The following is a 23,328-nucleotide window of genomic DNA, read 5'->3' on the forward strand; positions in this document are numbered from 1 at the left end:
TAAAGAAGATAAATGAATACTTGTGAATGATATATTTTTAATATTTTTTTCGTCAAAAAAAATATTTGTAATATTAAAAGTATTATAATAAAATAGATTGGATTTTGAGAATTTATTAAACTAAATCCTAATCAACTCTAATAAACTAATCAAATTTATATATTGTAACACTCGGTAACGATCCATGCACTAAGGCTTTGTTTGGGAGTTTGGAGGGGAGGGTTTTGGAAAAAAGGAAGGAGCAAGTGGAAGAAATATAAGACATTGGAAGGAGAGGGCTTTTGGAGGTTAATTTTTTACTCATAATAAAAAATCTCCCTCATTTGGGGGAACTCAAAAATTGTATTGGGGGAGGGTTTTGGGGGGTTATGGAGGGTTTATATGAATTTTTCAAATTTAAAATATGTTGTTATAATATTCTTAAAATTAAAAGTATATTAATCATAAGTATTAGTTTATCATTCTCTAAAAAACTGTTCTTTCATAAAATGTGAATTTTTTGTCCATTTTTCTATATATTTCCAACCCCCCAAAGCCCTCCCCTCCCTTCCCCTCCGAACTCCCAAACAAAGCTTAAGTCTAAAAGAGATTGTCCAATGATCAAGTAGTTTTTTTACAAGTAACTTGCACACAAGGATGGGGTTTTAGCAATGGTGGAGGGGATTCAATGGGTTTTCATCATAGAGAAGAATTTGAGGACTTGGAATTTAGCGTCAACAAGGAGTTGATGTTAATTTCTATTTCCGTGAAATGGAGTATTCATGTGAAAAGAAAAAGGATGAGGTGAATATATTAGTGCATGTTGAGGTGGGGATGATCGACTCCATCATTGTTTGCAAAGTTGGGTGCTCAAATCAATTGCAGTAGGATCAGCAGTAAATTTGGGAACGGGAGAAGGATTTGTTTGCAATTTAAATAAATTACAATTTGAACTAAATTAAAAGGGAAAAATTCATACTCCACTTCCGGCAAAGACCACCTTAACCGTAAACACACACTTTGACCTAAGAACATTAGGACCACATAATTATTATTAGCAGTCTTAGTCTCTTGGAAGGGACACGTATGGTAGGAAAACTGAATGATAATCACATGTGCATGAGATAGGCATGTGGTGATGGTTGAAGCTAAGTAAGAGTTTGAGCCCACTTTGGTTTTTTTGCAACTTTATCAAAGGTCAGTCAATAGAAAAACATGGAATACATACCTTCAAATGCATTTTATTATTTCATGTTCATCTACAAGCTGGGACCCTAGAATCGACTCTTGTACAGGCGAGATTGTTTTTTCACTTTCTTAAGCGTGAGAAAGCAATGGTGATAAGTTAAAAGCTGCGGGAACTAAGGTTGATTACTAGAGGGACCATATTGCACATGACAGGGGGTAAATCTCACTATCTTGTGGCCCCTAAATATTGATGTCAATGTAGGGTTCTTTTCACCTTCTCCCACGGTGCAAATGCATGCATCCACCCAATATTGGACCCAACCCAATTACGAAAAATTGGAGAATCTTGAATTGTACAATTATGTGCCTGGTGAACATAAAATGGTCCAAACATGATATATTGTCTAGAATATTTTTCTTGATATTTTCCTTCTATATTTATGTTTCATATGTTTTCTCTTTCTTTTTGAAATTTTTTATTTTTTTTTTATCATATATTCATTGATGTATAAACATTTATAATATACTACTGATGATCTTGTATTCACTAGTTGAAATTTTTTGACTCCCTCCATGGTCTTATCTGGTTTCTTTTACCAGGTGTGCAAATGTGCACAGGACTGGACGGAAAAATCTCATTTGAGACTCTTTCTTTATTAATTTGACTTAGGATAAAATTATTTTGACCATGTTTTCAATTACTTGTTGCTGTAGCTTGGGCCAGTAATTAACTACAGTTTGGTTTTATCCTGGTGAGAGTAAAAGTGAAGTAATGACAGTTCCATAACGTCAAAAGGGTTACAAGTGCCTTAACTTTTCAACTTTCTCGGAAAACCTGGGTCATTTTCATTAAAGAATGATTAAGTTTCAAGTGCCAAGTTGAAAAATGATTGAGTTTCAAGTGTCAAATTCATTTATTCGTTAGGTAACTTTTTTCACTTACCTTTATAGAAAGTGAAACTCTTCCCACACTCCTAACAAACTCCACATAGCAATTGGTGACTGGTGAGGGACCTTTTTGAAAAGAAAATTAGGGCCATGAAGTTTTGACAACGGATCTCTTCTTTTCTCATGTCTCTCTTTCTCTACTACAAAATATAAGGGGGTCACCGGTGCGGGAGCAACAATGAATCAATGTTGGTAGTTTGCAAGAGGAATACACCATATTGTTGTGTAGTAAGTGTGAGTTAGAAGTCGCATATGAATTACAAAAATATATATACATATATGACTCAAAGTATATTCCCCATTTTCCTCTTCAAGTGAGGTTTGATAGTGAAAAGTATGCTATAGCTAATTGGCTTGTGCTGATAACAAATTAACAATGAGTCACCAAACTTAACCCATGCTTAATCTCTCTTTTCAATCCCAATAACTTTGCTATACTCGACTCTATTCAATCATTTTCCTTATTGCGCCACTTCTGCTCCCCACATTTTAATGCTCTATGGTGCTGACACCCCTATAATATAGTACATGTACTATATAGATAGATGCTACAAGCCCACGAAGCCACATTGAAAAAGGTATATACATTATAAAACAAACGACCGAAAATAGAATAATTTTTTTAACATGAGAGTCTTCCTTTTGCTTCACAAAATATGTGGTGTGGTGTGGTGTGGTGTAATGCTAGATTTCCTCATCTTTATGGATTGACATATCTTGATTAAAGGTGTGTTACGTACCATTCCTAACTAAATTATACCTGTATTTGGTTTGTGCGCTAATAATTGGTTTTGAGTGAATTAGTTATGTCAAATTGATCCCGTTTAAAGGTGAATTGAAGGTAAAAAATTTTATGATTAAATACATTCATATAAAAGCGAGTTTAACAATAAATTTGAATGTAAATCATCAATTCTAAAAAACAAAAGTTACAAATTCTAGTTTCATGTTAGAATCTTTCTACACTTTCAAAATCAATTTTGACCCCTCTAATAGGACCAAACATACACCGTGACTTGTTAGAATAAATTTTCTCAGGTGAGAATCTCTTCTATTTTCTCTTCACAAAAGATACACCTTTTAAACATATCCTTTTGTTTTTGAAAGATCCAGTTCCACATGAATTGTTATAAACTCTTGTATGGCTGCATACAGATCGAATTAGAGCTGGTCAGATTTTGTAGGGTTTAGAGTCTTAGAGAAGGGAACGTACATAAGGTGCATTAGATGAAGGAGTCTCAGTTTGAATTAAAGGCTATAGTGACTTTACAAAATCTCAATTGAAGAAACTTAATAATGGAGAAAATAGTACGTTGAAAATATCATCCTATAAGTAACTTACAATGTTTGTACCTGTATATAACGGCACATGAGGCCTTAGACTAACAAAAGACAAAGGAAAAATAATTAAGGAATTTGTAAAAAAATTAAGCCTGATCCATGGTTTGGGGTATTCTCCACCCAAGAACGAGATCCAACGGTTTTTATTGAGGAAAAAAAAAATCAAGTCTCACTTATAATAAAGATAAGATTGCTTAGGTAAAATAAGAAAATAAAGATAAAATCTAAAATAAGTTTATAAAAAGCAACATTACTCATATTGGAAATCAATTTTATAAAGATGATTTAGACTCACATTGGAAACTTATAAAATAAAGTTTTAAAGATTGTATCTCTTGCCTTACAAGGCATTTGGACCAATTTATTGTTGATAGTTGTAATTTATTTTCTAATGGAATGTAATATGGGAAATGAAGGCAAAAGGTTAAAGATAGTGAAGGGGAGAAAGAGGGAAAGAAAATGGACAAGGATACTTTAAAGTGAGTAATTCCCTTTAAAAAGTAAAGTCAATAATATCAACAATATACATAAAAAAGAATTATTTTTTGAAGGTAAAAAATAATTGATATTACATGCACATGTGCAAGATAAATAATGAACGATTACAATATCAATAATCTTTCAGAAAAATATCAATGACTGATTTTCCTACTATCCACTTTAGATGACCGTATAAGAAGAGAATATCTCTCAGTTTTTTACTTATTTGTAACTCAAAATTTATTTTTTGCATATAAAGAATACAATATGAATGTAAAATAATTCAAATATCCACGACAAAAAAAGAAAGAGCAAAAGAATTCAATGGCCATTGGAATAAATTAAATATTTAAAAACAATAAATTTAAATTAAGAAAACGTTTGTTTCTGAATATTTTTATCGAATGTTTCCATCGGTGCATGCTAGAATATGTAACTGGGAGAAATTTCATCATCTGTAGCCACCGAAATGAACTTCTATCTGAAAAATAGATGTATATACAAATATTGATTGTAAAGTTTTTTTTTTTTTTTGACCAAGACTGAAAAGTTTAATAAGTCAATAATTAATAATTAATAATTAATCCTTCAAAATAAATAATTAATAATTATTCATCCTCTCAAAAAAATAAAATAAAAATTCTTATTTAATTTTATATATTATAATGTCTTGCTCAATTATTTAGATGTCTAGCTCAATTATAAAGATAAACATGCTTACATCATACAGGAGCACGACCTTTGTGTTGATTATACACATTAAAAATACAGAATGCATGCATGGACGGCAGATTTCACTAGTCCAATTTCTTAAAGTTGGCATCAACATCAAACAACATCAACGAAGTATTTAATTAATTTTCTTTCACAAATCATATATGTCTGTTGAGCCATCATATACGATTTAACATTTCCACACATGTGAAGTATTCCATCACGAACCACATACTTAAAATCATGTTAGGTTTTTCTATATTTAAAAAAAATAAATATTGTTTTAAAATATGATTAGGTGGTATATTGAAATGTCGATCGATGTGGACGTAAAATTGCTTTTTAAAGTGTCTGATTTATTTTAAATATTAAAATTAAATACCACTAGAGGAAAACATATATAGTCAAGCAATTAATCAGTGGCGGAGGCAGGATTTTTCTAGAGCCTGGGCAAAATCCTAGTATTATCCCACATGGGAACCTAAATCCTTGGCAAAATCTGCAGGAAATGTGTTTCCATAGGAAAAGCTCAGGAAAATCCGCAGGAAAAACTCAAAGTTGTAGTAATCTCAGGAAAATCTGCAGAAATTAGCCCAAAAATCCACAGGAAAAGCTCAAAGTTGTAGTAATGGCTGGGATGGCTACAAAGGAAAGTTGGAGCTGAGCCTGGGCACTAGCCCAGCCTAGCTGGGGGTGGCTCCGCCCCTGCAATTAATTACATATCATCATCATCATCATCAGTATAAAAGAAAGAAAAATGCAATTAACCATGTATATGTGTGTGTGTGTATTTGTTAAAATGGGATGGCTGGAGTATAGTCAAGACCTACTCCATAAAAATTTCAAATAATATCTTTTCATAAAAATCAAATAATATCATTCAAAAATTTGAGTGGTTATAATATACTTATAAGTTACGAAAAAGGTTATGACTATACTTTTTGAAAACTTGTTTGCCTTTTCATTTAACATCTCTAGTTAAGTTCTTTGTACGCATGCAAAATTTTAAACCCTTGCAGCAACTGGGGGAAAAAATGAAAGCGTGGTTGATAAAAACGGCTATAGACTCAATTTCTGTGCATGGATTATATTGGTCAATCATTTCTGAAGATCACTTTGCTAGAGAAAACACATCCTTTGTAAGGCCATAGAAAGTTATCAATCTAAATTATAGTCGGTTAATGATAAAATTTATCTGACAAAATTATAAATGTTATCCTTTAACTTTATTTCAAATACTCATTTGATTTTTTTTATTCATGTTATTTTGTCCATTTTGGTCCTATTACAAATGAATTTTCATTTTTTAAATCTAAGATTTTTTTACAAACATTAATGAAGACCATAAATTTGAAGACTCAAGCCGACATGAAAACAAAACTATAGATTTGAAGTAAATATGTAAGTAAATTGACCGAAATGACATGAAAAAGAAATAAAGAACCAAAACACTACACGAAATTAACTTAGGGGACCAGTAAAATAATTTTACCAATTTATATATACTTGACAACAAAACATTAATTTTTTTAGCTAAATCAATAATTACTACAAGCAAAAATTATTGTTTATGCTTTAAAATATTCTATCATCCATACATATCTAATGCTCTCCTAGGGTTTGCATGCATAGCTACTATTTGCAATTGGAAATTTCTCGGCACTCCACTATCGTCCCATCCATCGGCTCCAACACCCTAAACACATTCGTTTGTTCAAGCTCTCGCAAACTCATAGTTCTTCATGCCTCTCAACTTCCAACTTTGTGTGTCACAAGGCGATACCATGAGCATCACAGTTTCGCATGATAAGTGTCTTCAAGGCATTGTTGACTGCAAGAACGATCTCCACAGTAGACTAATCATAAGTAAAGACGGTAAAACCTCTTCCTTTTAGAACACTGTGTGGTTGTGTGTGAATTAAAAAAAAATCGAAACCCGAAATCGGAGTACTTACACACAACACTAATGTTTATAAATTGGAGGTATGACTTCGAAGGGTGTGTCCTTAGGGGTACACACTATTGTAAATGGGTGATAACACACTCAACATGACGACCAAATGTGCCGCCACCGTTGTTATCTGTCTAGCCGAGCCTAGCCCAGGCTTGGGTTATGTGGTGTAATTTTTTTAATTAATGATCTGAAATCTTAAACTAATTGATATTTTTTGAATTTTTTTTGGGTACACATCATCGTTACATAAGCATTTGACACATGCCAATGCACATTGACACACATGCATGCTCGCGCCCTCCCATAGTCAAGCCTCAGCCCATGTGCTCCAAAACATAGCAACTTGCGTGTTTTCTCTCTTCTCGCTCTTTCTCTTGACGTACTTTCGAATCATTTTCTTCCTCTTTGTCTACCCCTTTAAAAAAAAAGTCCCTTCGCAAGTTAGAGTGGTCTTGTGTTGTATCGAGTGGTCTAATAGAGGGTGTAGTTTTAGAACGGATCCTACAATGGAGTAGGAATTTGATACAGTTGTAATTAGGTTGTTTTTTTTCTGAGGACGACGTGGTTGATTGTATGCTTGTAAGATTTTGGGAAAGTTCCATGAAACTTCTTAAAGAGAGCGACTTAATCCGCGACTCATTCTTATAATTTCAAGACTAGTTGAAATATTTTTTTTCAACAATTTTAATATGTTTTCAACAATTTTAAGACATTTTCTTCTTTCATGTGCACTAAAGCATTTAGTGGCTCTTTATACTCTGTTCTCGACTATAACAAACTGTTCAATTTAAAGGGAGTCACTTTAAAAGAAGGGAACAAAAAAATTTGTTTTGTCTCGGCATGTGTTTGGTTTTGCCATGAGGATAATTGATTTTGATGTAATTGATTTTATAGAGTTGATTTTGGTTAGAAGTAATTTTGACTAAAAGTGGTTTGTGTTTGTGTTTGAATACATTCATGTAAAAGTGAGTTGAACTTTAAATACGTGTGTGAAAATCAATTATAGAATCAAAATCTACAAATTTTAACTTCAAGTAGAATCAATTCTACTTGACAGCAACCAAAAATATCATAATCATTTCTACACTTCCAGAATCAATTCAATCCCTCGAGAAGTGGAACCAAACATACACTTAATGAAGATGAATGTTGTTAATGTTTTAATGGAAGATATTCATGTAGTTCTTGAGATGGGTGAACAATCAGAGAAGCATAAAAAGGCCAAAGAAATACTCATGAAATGAAGACGACTACCTTAATAAAAAAAAAATATTCAACTTAAAACCCATATTAAAATTATTATATCTCATTAAATGACATATAGAAATTAGTTTACACTATCTCCGTGAGTTTAGCTCAGTTGGTAGGGATATTGCATATTATATGCAGGAGCCGAGATTCGAACCTCAAACACTCCAATTCTCCACAATTAAATTGTGTGAGCTCTAGCCACTAAGCTACTTCACAAAAAAAAAAAAATAGTTTACACTATAATATTATTTTATTTTATTTTTAAATCAAAAGGGTGGTTTCTAAGATGCTGGCCAACCCAAAGTATTAAAAAAGGAGAAATGATATTTGAACAACCATCTTATGATAACTTTTGTGACAACTTTCTCTCTCATACTCACTTTATGTTTTTACTTTCTCTCTCTATTGCTTTGGTTTTTGTGTCAATCCCTCATTTTCTTTGCAAAAGTTTAGTTGTCACAAAGGTTGTCATAAAAATAAAGGTTGTCATAGATGTTTAAATAACATAACTCTAAAAAAGAGATGAAAAGTACATGGATGGAGGGGACTAGGCCGATATAAATAAGTAAAAAAGAGATAAAATAAATAATTGTAGGTACCATGTTTATAGGTATTGTCTTTTTTTGAAAGACCATGTTATAAGTATTATTTTCCCTAAAAAAAATGTTGTAAGTACTTTGTACACGTTATATATTTTTTTTTGAAATAACTTTGTACACGTTATTGTTATGCGAAGTACGGAGACTATAATTAATTTTTCATTGAAAAATATGTAAACTAATTAATTAATTTTTTTAACAAGTAAACTAATTAAACTTTTTTTTGAAGGAAAACTAATTAAACAGTCTAAAAGAGAGTGTATACAATATTAAAGAAAATAAAAGAGTTTATGGAAACAAAAATGCAAGAAATGGAAACAAAGTAAAAAACATAAATGTATATTTTGGCGGATCTTATCTGTTACTGTTAGACCCCTGCCAGCCCGGCCTTTTGATTGGGTCTCGAGCCTGCCACGAGCGTTTTCTCCTCTCTTTCCTTTTTTTTTTTATTTAACTTTTTTAAAAATATCCTAAATACAATTATTTTATTATTTTTTAAATAAATAAAAAGAAAAAAGAATTTGGATATATATGAGTTTTATGGGTATGTATATGATTGTGTTGATGAAAGAAAGAAAGAAAGAAGGTTAGAACTTAGAAACACTAGTGAAAAAAAGTCACAATCAGAAAACAGAACTAAGAAAGTGTGTTGTGTGTGTGAGTGTGAGAGAAAACTGAAAAACTGAAAGATAAGATGAAGAGAGAGCATAAGCATGAACATGATGAAGATATGAGTAGTGGAAGTGATAAATCAGGTGTTTGTTGGGAAGACGACGGTGGTGGTATGGATGAACTCTTAGCTGTAGTTGGTTACAAAGTGAAATCTTCAGACATGGCTGAAGTTGCTCAAAAACTTGAACAACTTGAACAAGCTATGATGGGTAATAATTTCCATGACCATGATGAATCCACCATCGCTCAACATCTTTCAAACGACACCGTTCATTACAATCCCGCTGATATCTCTAACTGGCTTCAAACTATGCTTTCCAATTTTGACCCTCAACCTAATATCCCTTCCGTTAACTCCGACGATAACGACCTTAACGCCATTCCTGGTAAAGCCATCTACGCCGTCAACACTCCGTTAGAAGATTCTCTTCCTTGTCGGAAAAGAATCAAAAGAAATGAATCCGTTACCGTTACTACTGAGTCAACAACTCGTCCTGTAATGGTGGTGGAGACACAAGAGAAAGGGATTCGTCTTGTTCATAGTTTGATGGCTTGTGCTGAAGCTGTTGAACAGAATAATCTAACGGTTGCCGAGGCTTTGGTGAAACAGATCGGATACTTAGCGGTATCACAAGAAGGTGCTATGAGAAAAGTTGCTACTTATTTTGCTGAAGGTTTAGCAAGAAGAATCTACGGTGTGTTTCCACAGCATTCCGTTTCCGATTCGCTTCAGATCCATTTCTATGAAACTTGTCCTAATTTAAAATTCGCTCACTTCACTGCGAATCAAGCTATTCTAGAAGCTTTTCAAGGAAAATCTCGTGTTCATGTCATTGATTTTTCGATTAATCAAGGGATGCAGTGGCCGGCGCTTATGCAGGCGCTTGCTTTACGTCCTGGTGGTCCTCCTGCTTTTCGGTTGACCGGAATCGGACCTCCGGCGTCGGATAACTCCGATCATCTTCAACAAGTTGGTTGGAGGCTTGCTCAGTTTGCACAAACGATTCATGTTCAGTTTGAGTATCGTGGTTTTGTGGCTAATAGTTTAGCTGATCTTGATGCTTCGATGCTTGAACTCCGGTCACCGGAAACGGAATCTGTTGCGGTTAACTCTGTTTTTGAGCTTCATAAACTTAACGCGCGTCCCGGCGCGTTGGAGAAAGTGTTTTCTGTTATTCGTCAGATTCGGCCGGAGATTGTCACCGTTGTTGAGCAAGAAGCAAATCACAATGGACCGGCTTTTCTAGACCGGTTCACCGAGTCACTTCACTATTACTCAACTCTATTTGACTCGCTGGAGGGTTCATCAGTTGAACCGCAAGATAAAGCTATGTCGGAGGTTTATCTAGGGAAGCAAATCTGCAACGTGGTGGCGTGTGAAGGAACGGACCGGGTTGAACGTCATGAGACACTGAACCAGTGGAGGAACCGGTTTAATTCAGCCGGATTCTCTCCGGTTCATTTGGGATCTAACGCGTTCAAACAAGCGAGTATGTTGTTAGCACTTTTCGCCGGTGGGGATGGTTACAAGGTGGAAGAAAATGATGGGTGTCTTATGCTTGGTTGGCACACTAGACCTTTGATTGCAACTTCAGCTTGGAAACTCGCCGCCGCTAACTCAGTGGTGGTTTCACACTGAGTCAACTCGTTCTTTTTGCATTGTTGCACATTGCACACAACCCCTTTTTTTGATGCAAAAAAAAAAAAGAAAAATTAATTATTTCAAACCCACCAAAAAAGGAAAGGAAAAAAAAAAATTGGGTTGTGGGGTTGAGTGGACAATGTGCAATTGTGCCTTGCTGAGCTGTTAGCACTGATTACTGCCTGAGACAAGAGACCCACCATTGTCCATTCTCTCTTTCTCTTTCTCTCTGTTAATTTACTTTTTTTCTGGCTTAGGACTTTCTCTGTTCATTGTTTTTTAACCTTGGGTTGGAAATGGAATCTCTTGTAATTTTTCAGGGTTGGAATCAAATGGGTTAATGTGTATTTATTTTATTTTATGTTTTGACATATGTAGCTTGCTGCTGGTGGTAATAATAAATAGAATCTTCTTTTATTTCAATTAAATTAACTAGTACTAGTGATTTTGATTTTGATGACTGGGATTAGCATTGGTGTATGACTATGAGCTATCATTGTCAAATTAAGAATGATGGTAGCTTCTGTCTGGTCATGGAGCCAGCTTTGATGACAGAATTGGTATGAAAGTGAAGTTACCAAAAGGGAGAATCAATTGCCAGCTGCTTTGCATTTTAGCATAGATAAAGCAGCTTGCCTTGTGTGGAATACTTTCAAGAGTTGAGTTTTACATACAGGAGCATCCAAATGGATGGAACTGTAACTGCAATGCTTGTTTATGCATAATAACAAAATTACTGCTATATCAATCCTATCTTTTTTATGTCAGAACAACCACTGTCTTAAGAAAGTGAACAAAAGTGGTGATAGGGATCACTTTAGTAGTGTCATGATCCATCTTTTTAGTGTTACTATTCCCCTTTAAACTTTCATTTTCAATGGTTATTTCTGTTGTAACTATTGTCATTTACATTGTTTTGTTTCTTTTCCATTTTCAAGTTTCATTTTTTTTTACTACCCTTTGCTGCCTAAATTTTTACTGGGTTTTCAGATTATGTGATTTTTAGTTTTTTTTTTCAAGAGGATGAAATCTGACTTGTTGGACCCATCTAGTGAAATTTTAGTAATATTTATTTTTTATAGTTCTAATCACTGTGAGTCTGAGAGCATCTTAATGAAGCATCATTCATACACAGATCAAACTGGTCAAAGCAAAAATCAAAACTTCAATTGACTTGCTCTTTTATTAACTTGGTGATAACTTTGATTGTACCAACAACTACAGCAAATTAGTAAATTATTGGTGTCTTCAGGAATCTCTAGTTCCTGAGATCCTCTGGCAGAGGAAACCTGCAATGTTTCCCCCTGGTGATCTCTTTGTTACCCTTGTATGTCCCCTTCTCTATTATTTTAATTGATTTTTCTCTATTCTAAACATGAAATCCTGAACACTCTGTCCAGTGCAGATACATATTCAATTTCCTATGTTATACTCTATATTCTTTTTATTATCTATAGACTATAGCTGCATTAATCAGCAACACAAATACTCCTACTAACAAGTGACTAGGCCAATCTTAGGTGCAGACTGTGTGTTGTTAATTTGTGATTTCTTGATATCTCTTCTGTTCAGTAACGTGATTGATCAGTTGTTCTGGTATAAGACCTAGTTGAACAGGCACTCAGGAGGATTAATGCCATTAACAATTGGAATAAATTAAATAGTACTAGGAATATTATTGGTTTATTCTTAAAATGCTCCTAATTAACAAATGAGAATACAAATGTCAATTTCGCTGTCAATTTTTATAATACAAACTTCAAATTCATTAGAAGCAGGGGAAATTTTAAAAAACTAACAATTGTTGAGTGATGACAACAATCATATGAGCCCAAAGAGAATGCCTCATCAGCATTTGTCAACTTCTATGAGGGTCATTTTAATTAAGTTAAGTGTTTTGCAGGCCAGTAGATGAGTCAATCAATGAAAGATGCATATGTAGCACTCAAAAAACTCGTTTATTTCTACGTATTGGGACCATCCTGTAATTTAGTATTTGGTTGCCACCTTATACTCGCAGTATAAATCATACACCATATATATTATATTCACATGTCACTTTCATCTTGATCGGGCTCCACCATATAAAATTTTATTCTAATATCAACTTGCCCTCTAGAGTGATCTTAAAAAGGTTTATGTACCTCACATCAGTTACCTATTTTAATTCTCCACTTGCTACTGTTGCTTTTATTATATTTTTCCCCAAACCTTTTACACCAACGAGAAAGTAGATGAGGTCTCTTTCAGTTACATACACAAACAAACCATAATAAATAATATTTTAAAATGAAAAATGATAAAGGTTGAAGATAGAAAAATAAAATATCTTGATTAAATCCTTTTTAACAATTATGAGTGAGTGGTACTCCCAGAAGCCAAGTCAAACCAAAATTAGTGCTTGCTAGGTACCTACACTCTGGGATCATGAAACAAGGCGTTTAAAATTGTAATATATAAGCCAATTGGTATTAACTTAGTCAAAGTCATTAATTATTGGAATGCAAATTTCTACAAAGTATGTAAGTATAAGCAAGGGAATTAACTTAGTCAAATAAATGCATTATTAGAAGTAACAAGTATGTGTATATACTTGACATTACACAGACAAGTCAAGGTGGATTTGTAATTGAACATATTAAGATGTGATGTGGAGATTTATGAAATGAGAAAATTGAACATATAATGCGGCGGTGCCTCAGCATAAATGTTTGTGAAACAGTAAAAATTAGGTGTGTGTGTGTGTGTGGATAGTCACGTTGTTGGTCTGTGATGGACAGAGAGAGTCTGAAGCATCGCTCGTGTGGTTATAACAGTTAAGCATGTGGGGGACCTGAATAAGACCTGCTGTTTCTGTTGAATGGTAAAACAATGCTTATTATGCTGCTGCATGCCTTTGAGCTTTCTTTGACCATATAAAATCATACTCCCTCCGTTCCGTTTTATCTGAGCTAGTTTGGTTTTTCACACATATTAAATAAAGGGGAAAGTGGAATATATTATATTGGGAATGATGAAAGTAGTATTAATTATAGTTATATTGTATTGAAAATGATGAAAGTTGTATTGAAAATTGAAATGATTCAATTATTTTGAAACATTTTTTTTAAAAATAGGTCAGATATTCTGAAACGGAGGGAGTATCAGAGTAGATTAGATTAATTGGTCCTCTCACTACTATAGAGTAGTATCTATCTATCTATTTAGGCTTAATAGCACTTTTGGCCCCCTATGTTTGCAAAAGTTGCGATTTTGGCCCCCTATGTTTAAAAACTACAAAACCGCCCCTTATGTTTTGGTTTCTTTGCACTTTTGGCCCCCATGATCAATTTTGACCTGGTCCACGCTGACATGGCACCCACATCACTTATGTGAGAGGCCAAAATCGCAACTTTTGCAAACATAGGGGGCCAAAAGTGCTATTAAGAGTATTTTTTATTTTTTTAATTCATTTTATTTTTTTTGTTTTGAAAAAATTTAAAAAAAAGAGGGAAAATTAATAAAAATTGAAAATAATGAAAAAAATACTGAAAAAATTTTAAAAAAAATTGGAAAAATTAATAAGAATGAAAACAAAAATCTGCAAAAAAAAAATCGCATGACATGCGTGTATATACATACCACATCATTAAATCATTTTAATAATAAAAAAACATTAAAAACTGAAAATCTTTTAAAAATAACAAAAAATCAGATTATTTTTTAAACAAAATAAAAGACAGATTTTTTTTAAATTTTAAAAATAACAAAAAATCAGATTATTGTTTTCAAAAAATAAAAGAAAAAAGCAAAAAAGATATTAATATTTTTTTTGAAATATAAAAAATTAGAAAAAAGTTCGGATTTTTTTTCGAAATTTAGAATATATTTAAAAATACTGGAATTTAATTTTCAAAATAAAAAAAAGTTTAGATTTTTTTGCGAAACAAAAAAACTGGAAAATATTTAAAATTTTAAAAATCTGGATATATATTTTTTTAAAATCCAATTATAATAGAAAAATTAAATTTTAAAAATCATATAATCTGAAGAAAAAAAATTGATTTTAGTTTAATTAAAAATTTAGAAAAAAAATCTGAGAAGCTTGAATTACATAGAAATATTTTTGTAAAAAGAATTATTAATGCGTGTAAAATTTTAAAAAGTGTCTTATTTAAGAGACATTAAAATTTAAAAAGTGAGTACCTCAAGTTACTCTTCCAATCTCTTTTGAACTAAAATTGATTTTTTTTCTTCAGATTATATGATTTTTAAAATTTAATTTTCATATTGTAATTGGATTTTAAAAAATATATATCCAGATTTTTAAAATTTTAAATATTTTCCAGTTTTTTTGTTTCTCAAAAAAATCTAAATTTTTTTTATTTTAAAATCTAAATATCTTCTAAATTTCGAAAAAAAATCCGAACTTTTTCTAATTTTTTAAATTTCGAAAAAAATCTAAATCTCTTTTCTGCTTTTTTCTTTTATTTTTCGAAAAAAATAATCTGATTTTTTGTTATTTTTAAATTTTTTAAAAAATCAATCTTTTATTTTTTTTAAAAAATAATCTAATTTTTTGTTATTTTTAAAAGATATTCAGTTTTTAATGTTTTTTTATTATTAAAATGATTTAATGATGTGGTATGTATATACACACATGTCATGCGAAATTTTTTTTTTGCTGATTTTTGTTTTCATTCTTATTAATTTTTCCAATTTTTTTAAATTTTTTCAGTATTTTTTTCATTATTTTCAATTTTTATTAATTTTCCCTCTTTTTTTTTTAATTTTTTCAAAACCAAAAAAAGAAAATGAATTAAAAAAAATAAAAAAATACTCGTAATAGCACTTTTGGCCCCCTATGTTTGCAAAAGTTGCGATTTTGGCCCCTCACATAAGTGATGTGGGTGTCATGTCAGCGTGGACCAGGTCAAAATTGACCATGGGGGCCAAAAGTGCAAAGAAACCAAAACATAAGGGGCGGTTTTGTAGTTTTTAAACATATGGGGCCAAAATCGCAACTTTTACAAACATAGGGGGCCAAAAGTGCTATTAAACCATCTATTTATCTCCCAACCTTCCACGTTATTGCTTCATTCGATTCTCCTTTTTCCTTTTCAGTTTACTAAAATTCACGCCACTATTTTATTTTCATGGGAAACTTGTTCATCCTTATCCACTTCAATGGTATTAGTACGTTATGAATATTCCTATTCATTGAAAAATATCTCGGTGGAGTATATTAATATTTTGGATCAATTGGGTGTCCATGGATTAAAGAGTAAATTACACTATTTCTTCTAAAAAGAAATTTGAATGACATGCATCTTATACACTTCTCTTTTCTCTCTGTTTTTTTTTACCAAAACAAAGTTAACTATCATTAATCAACCAATGTACAATACAAGAAGGATAAGAATTAAAAATGCGGTGACTAGCCCAAGAACATGCCGCCCTAACTAAAGTATGAGCAACCATGTTCGCTTGTCTCCTACAAACTTCACCTCGAAGTTGGAATGTAAAGATAACTAATAAATAATACTAAAAACAATAGCATAGAATTCCGAATCACCACTTCTCTTTTCTCTTATGCATAATAATATAATAAAGAAGATTGTACTCCCCTTTTGATAAAAGATAATTGAATTACATTGTTCTTCACTTTAAACACTTTAATCCATTTGAGTATGATCAACTTTCTATTGCCTTTTCTTCTTCTATTTTTGACTCACAATACGTCTATACCTTATTATAAACTATGAAGTAATACAAGAAAGAAAAATAAAAATATTGGATTAAGAATTGACATTTGAAGTTCAAAACAAAGGAACATTAATTTATTTAAAGTTAATCATAAAATTAATAATAAAAAGTTAAAATTAATCATAATTGGCATTTGAAGTTCTAATGAAAGGAAAATTAGTTTTTCTAAATGGTGGTTTAAAGTTAAATGGTTTTATAAAAATATTTATGTTAAAATAGATTAAAGTATAATATATCTTTAATTTTCAAAGGAGAAAATTGTAATTCAAGTTTTTTTTAGAGAAATTCAAGAATCTTATAAAGAATAAAAGTGTACATTTTAACATAAAGTAAGAAGGGACGAAAGAATACATTTTAACATAAAAGAGGAGACAAATGTAATTCAAACATCTCTCAAAAAGTGAAGTACAAATAACTATGGATTAAATTATTAAACAAACTAAATTGTCACTCTTCGATTTATTTTTTTAAAGGAAACTCTTAAATTTCATATTATACATTTTTGTTTGAAAGATTTCATATTATACATATTTAAGTAATTCAGCCTTTGATAAAAAAAAAATGTAATCATGCCTTATAAATTATTTCAGGATTTGGGTAGATAATAATGAAAAAGGTTAAAAGAATGAATTATTTGTTGCAACATTTTTTTTGGGAAGGGAATTATGAAGGTGAGAAAAACACAAGAAGGGGGGGGGGGGGGGGGGGGGGGGTTGAATTGTGTTTTGAAAAATTCTTCGTTTCTCCTAAAACTGAACACACTTGATCAGAAGCTAAGTGAGACAGCTTCTGAAGTGGTAATCAGAATCTAAATGCAGCGGAATAAAACAGAGAGAGAGAAGAAGAACGACACAAAGCAATTATACTGGTTCCTTCCACAATCCGGAAGTAGTCCAGTCCCCCTTGCACTTCCAAGGAGATTTCACTAAGAGTAATATCTGATTACAATTGCTCAAGCACACAAGCAAGAGACTTCCTTTGCTCAAGCACACAAGCAAGAGAATTCCTTTGCTCAAGAACACAATCAAGAGACTTCCCTGCTCAAGCACAACTGCAAGAGACTTCTAACTAAACAAAATTACACAGAAAATTGTTTAAGGTTGAACACTTGATATACAATCAGAGGTGCTCACAATACAAATCAGATACAGACTCAATGACTTAAGAATTTCTAAGATATAACTTTGAGACACAGAAATTCTAAGTGAATGCAGAACAATTTCAGCAGAGGTTTGGCACTTGTAAAAATGTTGTGAGTCTTTCGTTCAGCGTTCTAGCATTAACGTTCTTGCATTACAAATTCTCTAAGTCTTCACTCCTTTATATAGAGGTGTGAAAGAGACGTTGTGAAATTGCCAGCACATCAAAGAGTCGTTGTTGAAACTTGATCTTTCACCAATAATCTTTTGCCTGATTTGGTTGTTGTCCTATGAAGAACCAATTTGAAATCCATTCCTTATCCAAAGGAACATCTATGCAGGCGAAGCCGTATTCTGGAGCTGTTTTCTTGTCTTGTAGTGTGGACACAAAACAGAGTAGTGGAGAAGGTGGTTGTACAGTTCGTACAATAGTACAATGTCAACACTTTCGTCCAAATTGCAAGCACATGCCTTCAAACACCTTTGAAATGACCGTTGCAATGTTCCACTAATTTTCTGCTATGTTTTCGAATCCAATAGACAACTTTTGCAGTGTTGATTCTTCAATCTTTGAATCTTTGCAAATCCAGTTGATCTTCAGCTTCTGGTGAAATGACTTCTGATGAGGCAGCTTCTGATAACGCAGCTTCTGATGATGTGACTTCTGGACCTCTTGTCTTCAGAAGCAGTAATCTTCAGGAGCAGCTTGACTTCAGGAGCGCTTTCCGTCTTCAGGAGCGTATTGCCTTCAGAAGCGTCTAAGCTTCATTTTCTTTTGCTCTTTATTTGCTCATTCAGAACCAATTAATGATGTAACTTTTTAACTGTGGTCCTGTACACTTGAACAAATATTAGCTAGTCCAATTTACAATTTTTAATACCTTGTTATCATCAAAACTCTTTAAGGTTCATTGTTAAATACATTTTGTCCCAACAAATTACTTGTTGCAGCATAGTCTTTTTTTCACTTTAATAGATTTTTTTCATACATATATTTATCATTTTTAAAGTTTAATACGATATTAATTTCTATTTTGTTAATCATACACTTTAGAATTTATTGCAAATATATAAATAGCAATAATGCGATGATAAATAGTTATGGATATCATAGAAAAAAACAAAACATTCATCAAAATAATAAAATTTATTTGTTTTTCAGATATATGTTAATAACCCTAAAGTGATAATTAAAAAAAGAACTAATGGAGTATATGACAGAAATACTCACTAATCTCAAAATATAAGTCATTTTTAATAAAAATACAAATTAAGAATTAAACTTATGGTTCTTGATTTTATTAAAAACATATTATGACTTAGCAAAACGTGTGCCTATAATAGATTCAGGAAAATGTTAAAATGCCAAAAAAACACTAGACTACAAGTTGGCCAACCATAGACGAGCTAGAGGATTATACCACAAGGAATTGAACTCACAAGATAAATTTTAAATTCTTGGTATTTAACTGCCGATAACTTTCACTTTATCAATCAATTGCGTAATAATGACTCCTTCCAATTGATTCAAACACAAGTCAACCAACTTATATCTTTTTAAAGCATTAGTTAGAATCACCAAATTGAAGAGCATGCTCTAAAAAAATTCACATTCAGAAAATAGACGATTAACAAGTTTATCTTTCTCACAACCTCTTGCTGTCCTGCATATAAATTAGAGTCAACCTGTAAAATTCCACATCGAACCAAATTATCTTTAGAAGAAATTATATTGTTCATCAGCCTCCACGTAAATAAAGAAATTTTCAACGGAGCTACTTTGTGTCAAATGATTTCCAAGGTGTGTGAATGGTCATGAGTCTTTCCAATCCACTCAACATAAGAATAAGATGTGATCCTTGAACATATATAGTAGCCTTTACCGGGGTCAAGTTTCCAATCCCACAGTTTTGACTTGTTGTCTTGCAAAAAAGATATTATAAGATGTTATACACTAAAGAAAAGCACTCTTACACCTTGTCTTTCTCCCAAGCATGAAGTCTCTTATGCCACCTCCACCCTGAGCCCTTCACACCCCTATCCCAATCTACATATCTCTCCAACCGACACTACTCGATTCTTAGCTAACTCTAAAAGTCTTCTAAATTTATCACGTAAATGTCCCTCCTCCAACCTTGAATCAAACCAAAAAAGAAAATTAACCCTTCTTTCTACCACTCTCACCAAGTTTTCGTCGAACCAATTACAAACCCCCAACCCTACCCTTTTTTTGACATTAATAACATCTTTCTACCATAATGACCTCTTACTCCCATTCCTTTACTCTGCCACCCTCTACACCATAACAAACCACTAAAATCTTATACCACAACCCCCTAATCGACATGCAACCTCCAATTACCACTTATCTCACAAAGAAATATTAAACTCTGAAACTCTACGCACCTTCAAACCACCACTTTCTCGATCAAGACACACATTATCTCACTTTATCTCTCATTAACTTCATTTATAAGTTCGTTGGGAGACATCGATTAGAATAATTAAAAAGAATATTTCCATAAAAATAATAATTCAAAAAAAAAAAGAAGATAAAGATGGTCAAAATATGAAAAGTTTGTTGTTTTGATATTCATTTGTGTGTTGTTAAAATATGAAAAGTAAATTTTACATAATTATCGTCAAAAATAAAAGTAAACTCTACATAATTATATATAACTTCTTTTATAAAAATATACTCCTTTGATTACAAATACCCGAATGATGTATATTCGTGCTATAAAGTAGACATAAATATTATTTTTATTCAAGGAAACAGGTGATGGATACAGATAGTAGATTACTATTATCCGTATTTGTAGATATTCACTAGAAGTGTACTCCCTCCAGTCCTATATATAAGAAAAGATTCTTTTTTTAGATACATTGAATAATTAATGTATTTCGTTTACGATGAAGACTAGATACATTGATTATTAAATTTATCTAAAAAAAAAGAATATTTTCTTATATATAGGACCGGAGGGAGTATAAAGGATGGGTTTCGTCGGATTGTGTGTCTCACCTAACTCTTAACACTAAATCGAACCAAACTTGTAGATACAAACACAACCCTTAACTAAGTAGATGTGTGTTCAATAAGAACGAGCTACCCGAGGGTCAACCTTGATCCGACATTGCCTTCGGTCTAATCTCGGTCTTATTGATACTTTTTGCCCTTGTGTTTTTGCAGGTTCTGGTCAAACCCAACCCAAATCATATGAATGGAGATAGATTAGATGACACAGCCAGATTTTATACACTCTCAATTACTCATCATCACAAACCAACAATACCCAAAAACCCAACAGAGCATATAGTTGGTGGTAGAATGCCCGTTTTATGTGCTTCAAGCTCGAACAAGTGATGATTCCACCGCAGGACACGTAGTGAATTTAATATCTTCTGACACTATAGCATGTGATTCATGCTAATAGTGCAGTGAGGCCAACACCTACGAAGAATGGGGGAAAGAAGAAATCAAGTAACAGAGGGAGACATTTCCAAATGGCATTTTCTTACATAACTAAACATGGTCCAGACATTACCACCCTAGATTACATGTATACTGTACAGTACTATTACATCCCACTAGTGATTGTAATATTATGCTCTCTACTCAAACAATTGTACTATCATATACTAATTTTAATTAGTAAGAAAAATTAGTTATGTCAGGACCACGGAAATAGATTTCTCTCTATTGAAAACGTCTCATAGTATTTTTGAAGGGTTTGAATTTCACATGATTACAATGTCAATAAAGGAAATCCTTCCTCTAAGATCACATTTGTCTTCCTTCATGATTACTGGTTTGTTTGGATTCATACATATCGCTAGATATTATTTTGTTCATGATATGTTAGATAATAATAGACTTATCTTTCAAAAAATGAAGCTGATCAAATTCTGTCTAGAACATTAAAATTCACTAATTAAGCACAACAATCTCCGAGGAAGTGAAGATATAAAAAAAAACATCATGGTAGTTGGTAAATACTGGTGGTGTTAATTGTGTCAATAGTTCGCAAATCCTTCATGTGACTGATTCGGTCTTTAAATGAAAAATTAAGTAATTAGCTACTCGTGACCAAAAATGTGTATTATTCAGATATTTTGGAGATTGGTGCGTATCATGCACATTGATTCAATTGTCTATGGCATCAAATGCCTGATTCAATTATAACAAGAACATTAAGATAAACCAACATTTCACCATGAACACATGTGTGTCCAATTAATAATCAATCGCTTTATTAGCCTTTAGGACGGCTAATAAACCCAGATACTGCAGACATTTATAACAGCATTCAAATGACCATGTGTTTCTTAGTTGAGTGTCCAACGTCAACCGGACCAAATTTAGTTCTATTTGGACAATTCATTTACAAAGTAAATGAGTAAACTAATCTAAACAATAAATCATAAATGCATAATACGTGTTATGAGTATGACTACGGCAACATTATATGTACTAGAACTCTGACCCGTGCTATCGCACATGTCATATCGATCGTAAAAATTATGTAAACTTGTAATCGAACACTCAACACTAAGGAAAAAGTTTAGAATTGAAGATACAGTATTACATAAGTCATACCAAGAGATGGATGGACTATAACATGGTTAATTCAAACAAAGGACACAATTTGGGATATATTACGAAAAACTTCTCTTGACCCGTGCTATGGCACGGGTCTGTTATAGTTGAAGACTGTCATATGTTTCAACAATTGATATTTAATATGTTATTATCATATTAATACACTCCCTCCAATCTCATTGAAAAATAATTTAATTTTTCTTAGATACATTAATTATTCAATCCCCCTAAAAATATAATATATATATATATATATATATATATATATATATATATATATATATATATATATATATATATATATATATATATATATATAACCGGATGAGTATATTATATGATATTTACGTTATGTTTATGATAAGACAATGGTGAGGAAGTTGTTGATTTGGTTGTGTTGGGTACCTTTTCAGTTTCTTTTTCTTTGCAGGTATAAAGTGGTAATCAAGGCTCATGATAGTAATACTACTAAATGGTGCATAAGAGCAATTCTCAATCCATATAAAAAAAATGTTTGGTTTTTTTTTTTTTAGACAAAAATCCTTGATTTAATTAGTTTGTCTCATCATGAGAATAATCCAATACATTTTTATTTTGACAGGGACACTATAACTTTGGATTAGAAAAATGAACTTGCATTACTTTTTGGTTGACACAATAGCCCTTCCAAATACTACGTGTTTCATCTGCCAAATTTTCATGATAGTGAGAAAAATCTTGTCTAAACACCAATTACCTTAGATTCTTTTGATGTTTTTCTGATATAGTAGCAAGTGAAATCAATTATTTCAGGCCTGTGGCAAATTTGTGTACATCCGAATAAGACGATAGCATTGATGAGCAATGTAAATTTTGAGATGAAGGAGACTTGATTTTGATGAAACCATAGACATAAAGCAACATACATATATACAACCGATAATAATCACTCAAAAAATATACTATCATTTAATGTACACATAAAAATAACAATAAATCTTGAGTGAGATATTTACTCACAAACAGTTGATCAAAACACAACGCTGCTAAAACAAATTCTCAAAATCATATTAATATATTGCTCTAGATCAGGA

At 32.0% G+C, this 23,328-nt stretch overlaps 1 protein-coding gene across 1 annotated transcript; it reads left to right on the forward strand.

Moving 5' to 3' along the window:
- The first annotated feature begins 9,012 nt into the window (after window positions 1–9,012).
- On the forward strand, window positions 9,013–11,196 carry LOC146933036 (DELLA protein 2). The gene has a single exon (XM_085704759.1). It carries the CDS (start codon window positions 9,149–9,151, stop codon window positions 10,763–10,765), a length of 1,617 nt encoding a protein of 538 aa, XP_085560885.1. The 5' UTR covers window positions 9,013–9,148; the 3' UTR covers window positions 10,766–11,196.
- The last annotated feature ends 12,132 nt before the right edge of the window (window positions 11,197–23,328 follow it).

Source organism: Medicago sativa, chromosome 4, assembly GCF_051527215.1.
Source record: "Medicago sativa cultivar Bolivia chromosome 4, Bolivia_mono, whole genome shotgun sequence".
NCBI classification, from domain to species: Eukaryota; Viridiplantae; Streptophyta; class Magnoliopsida; order Fabales; family Fabaceae; genus Medicago; species Medicago sativa.

What these genes read in the sequence shown, in the direction of transcription:
- LOC146933036 (XM_085704759.1), top strand. Translation starts at nt 9,149, where the DNA reads ATGAAGAGAGAGCATAAGCATGAACATGATGAAGATATGAGTAGTGGA.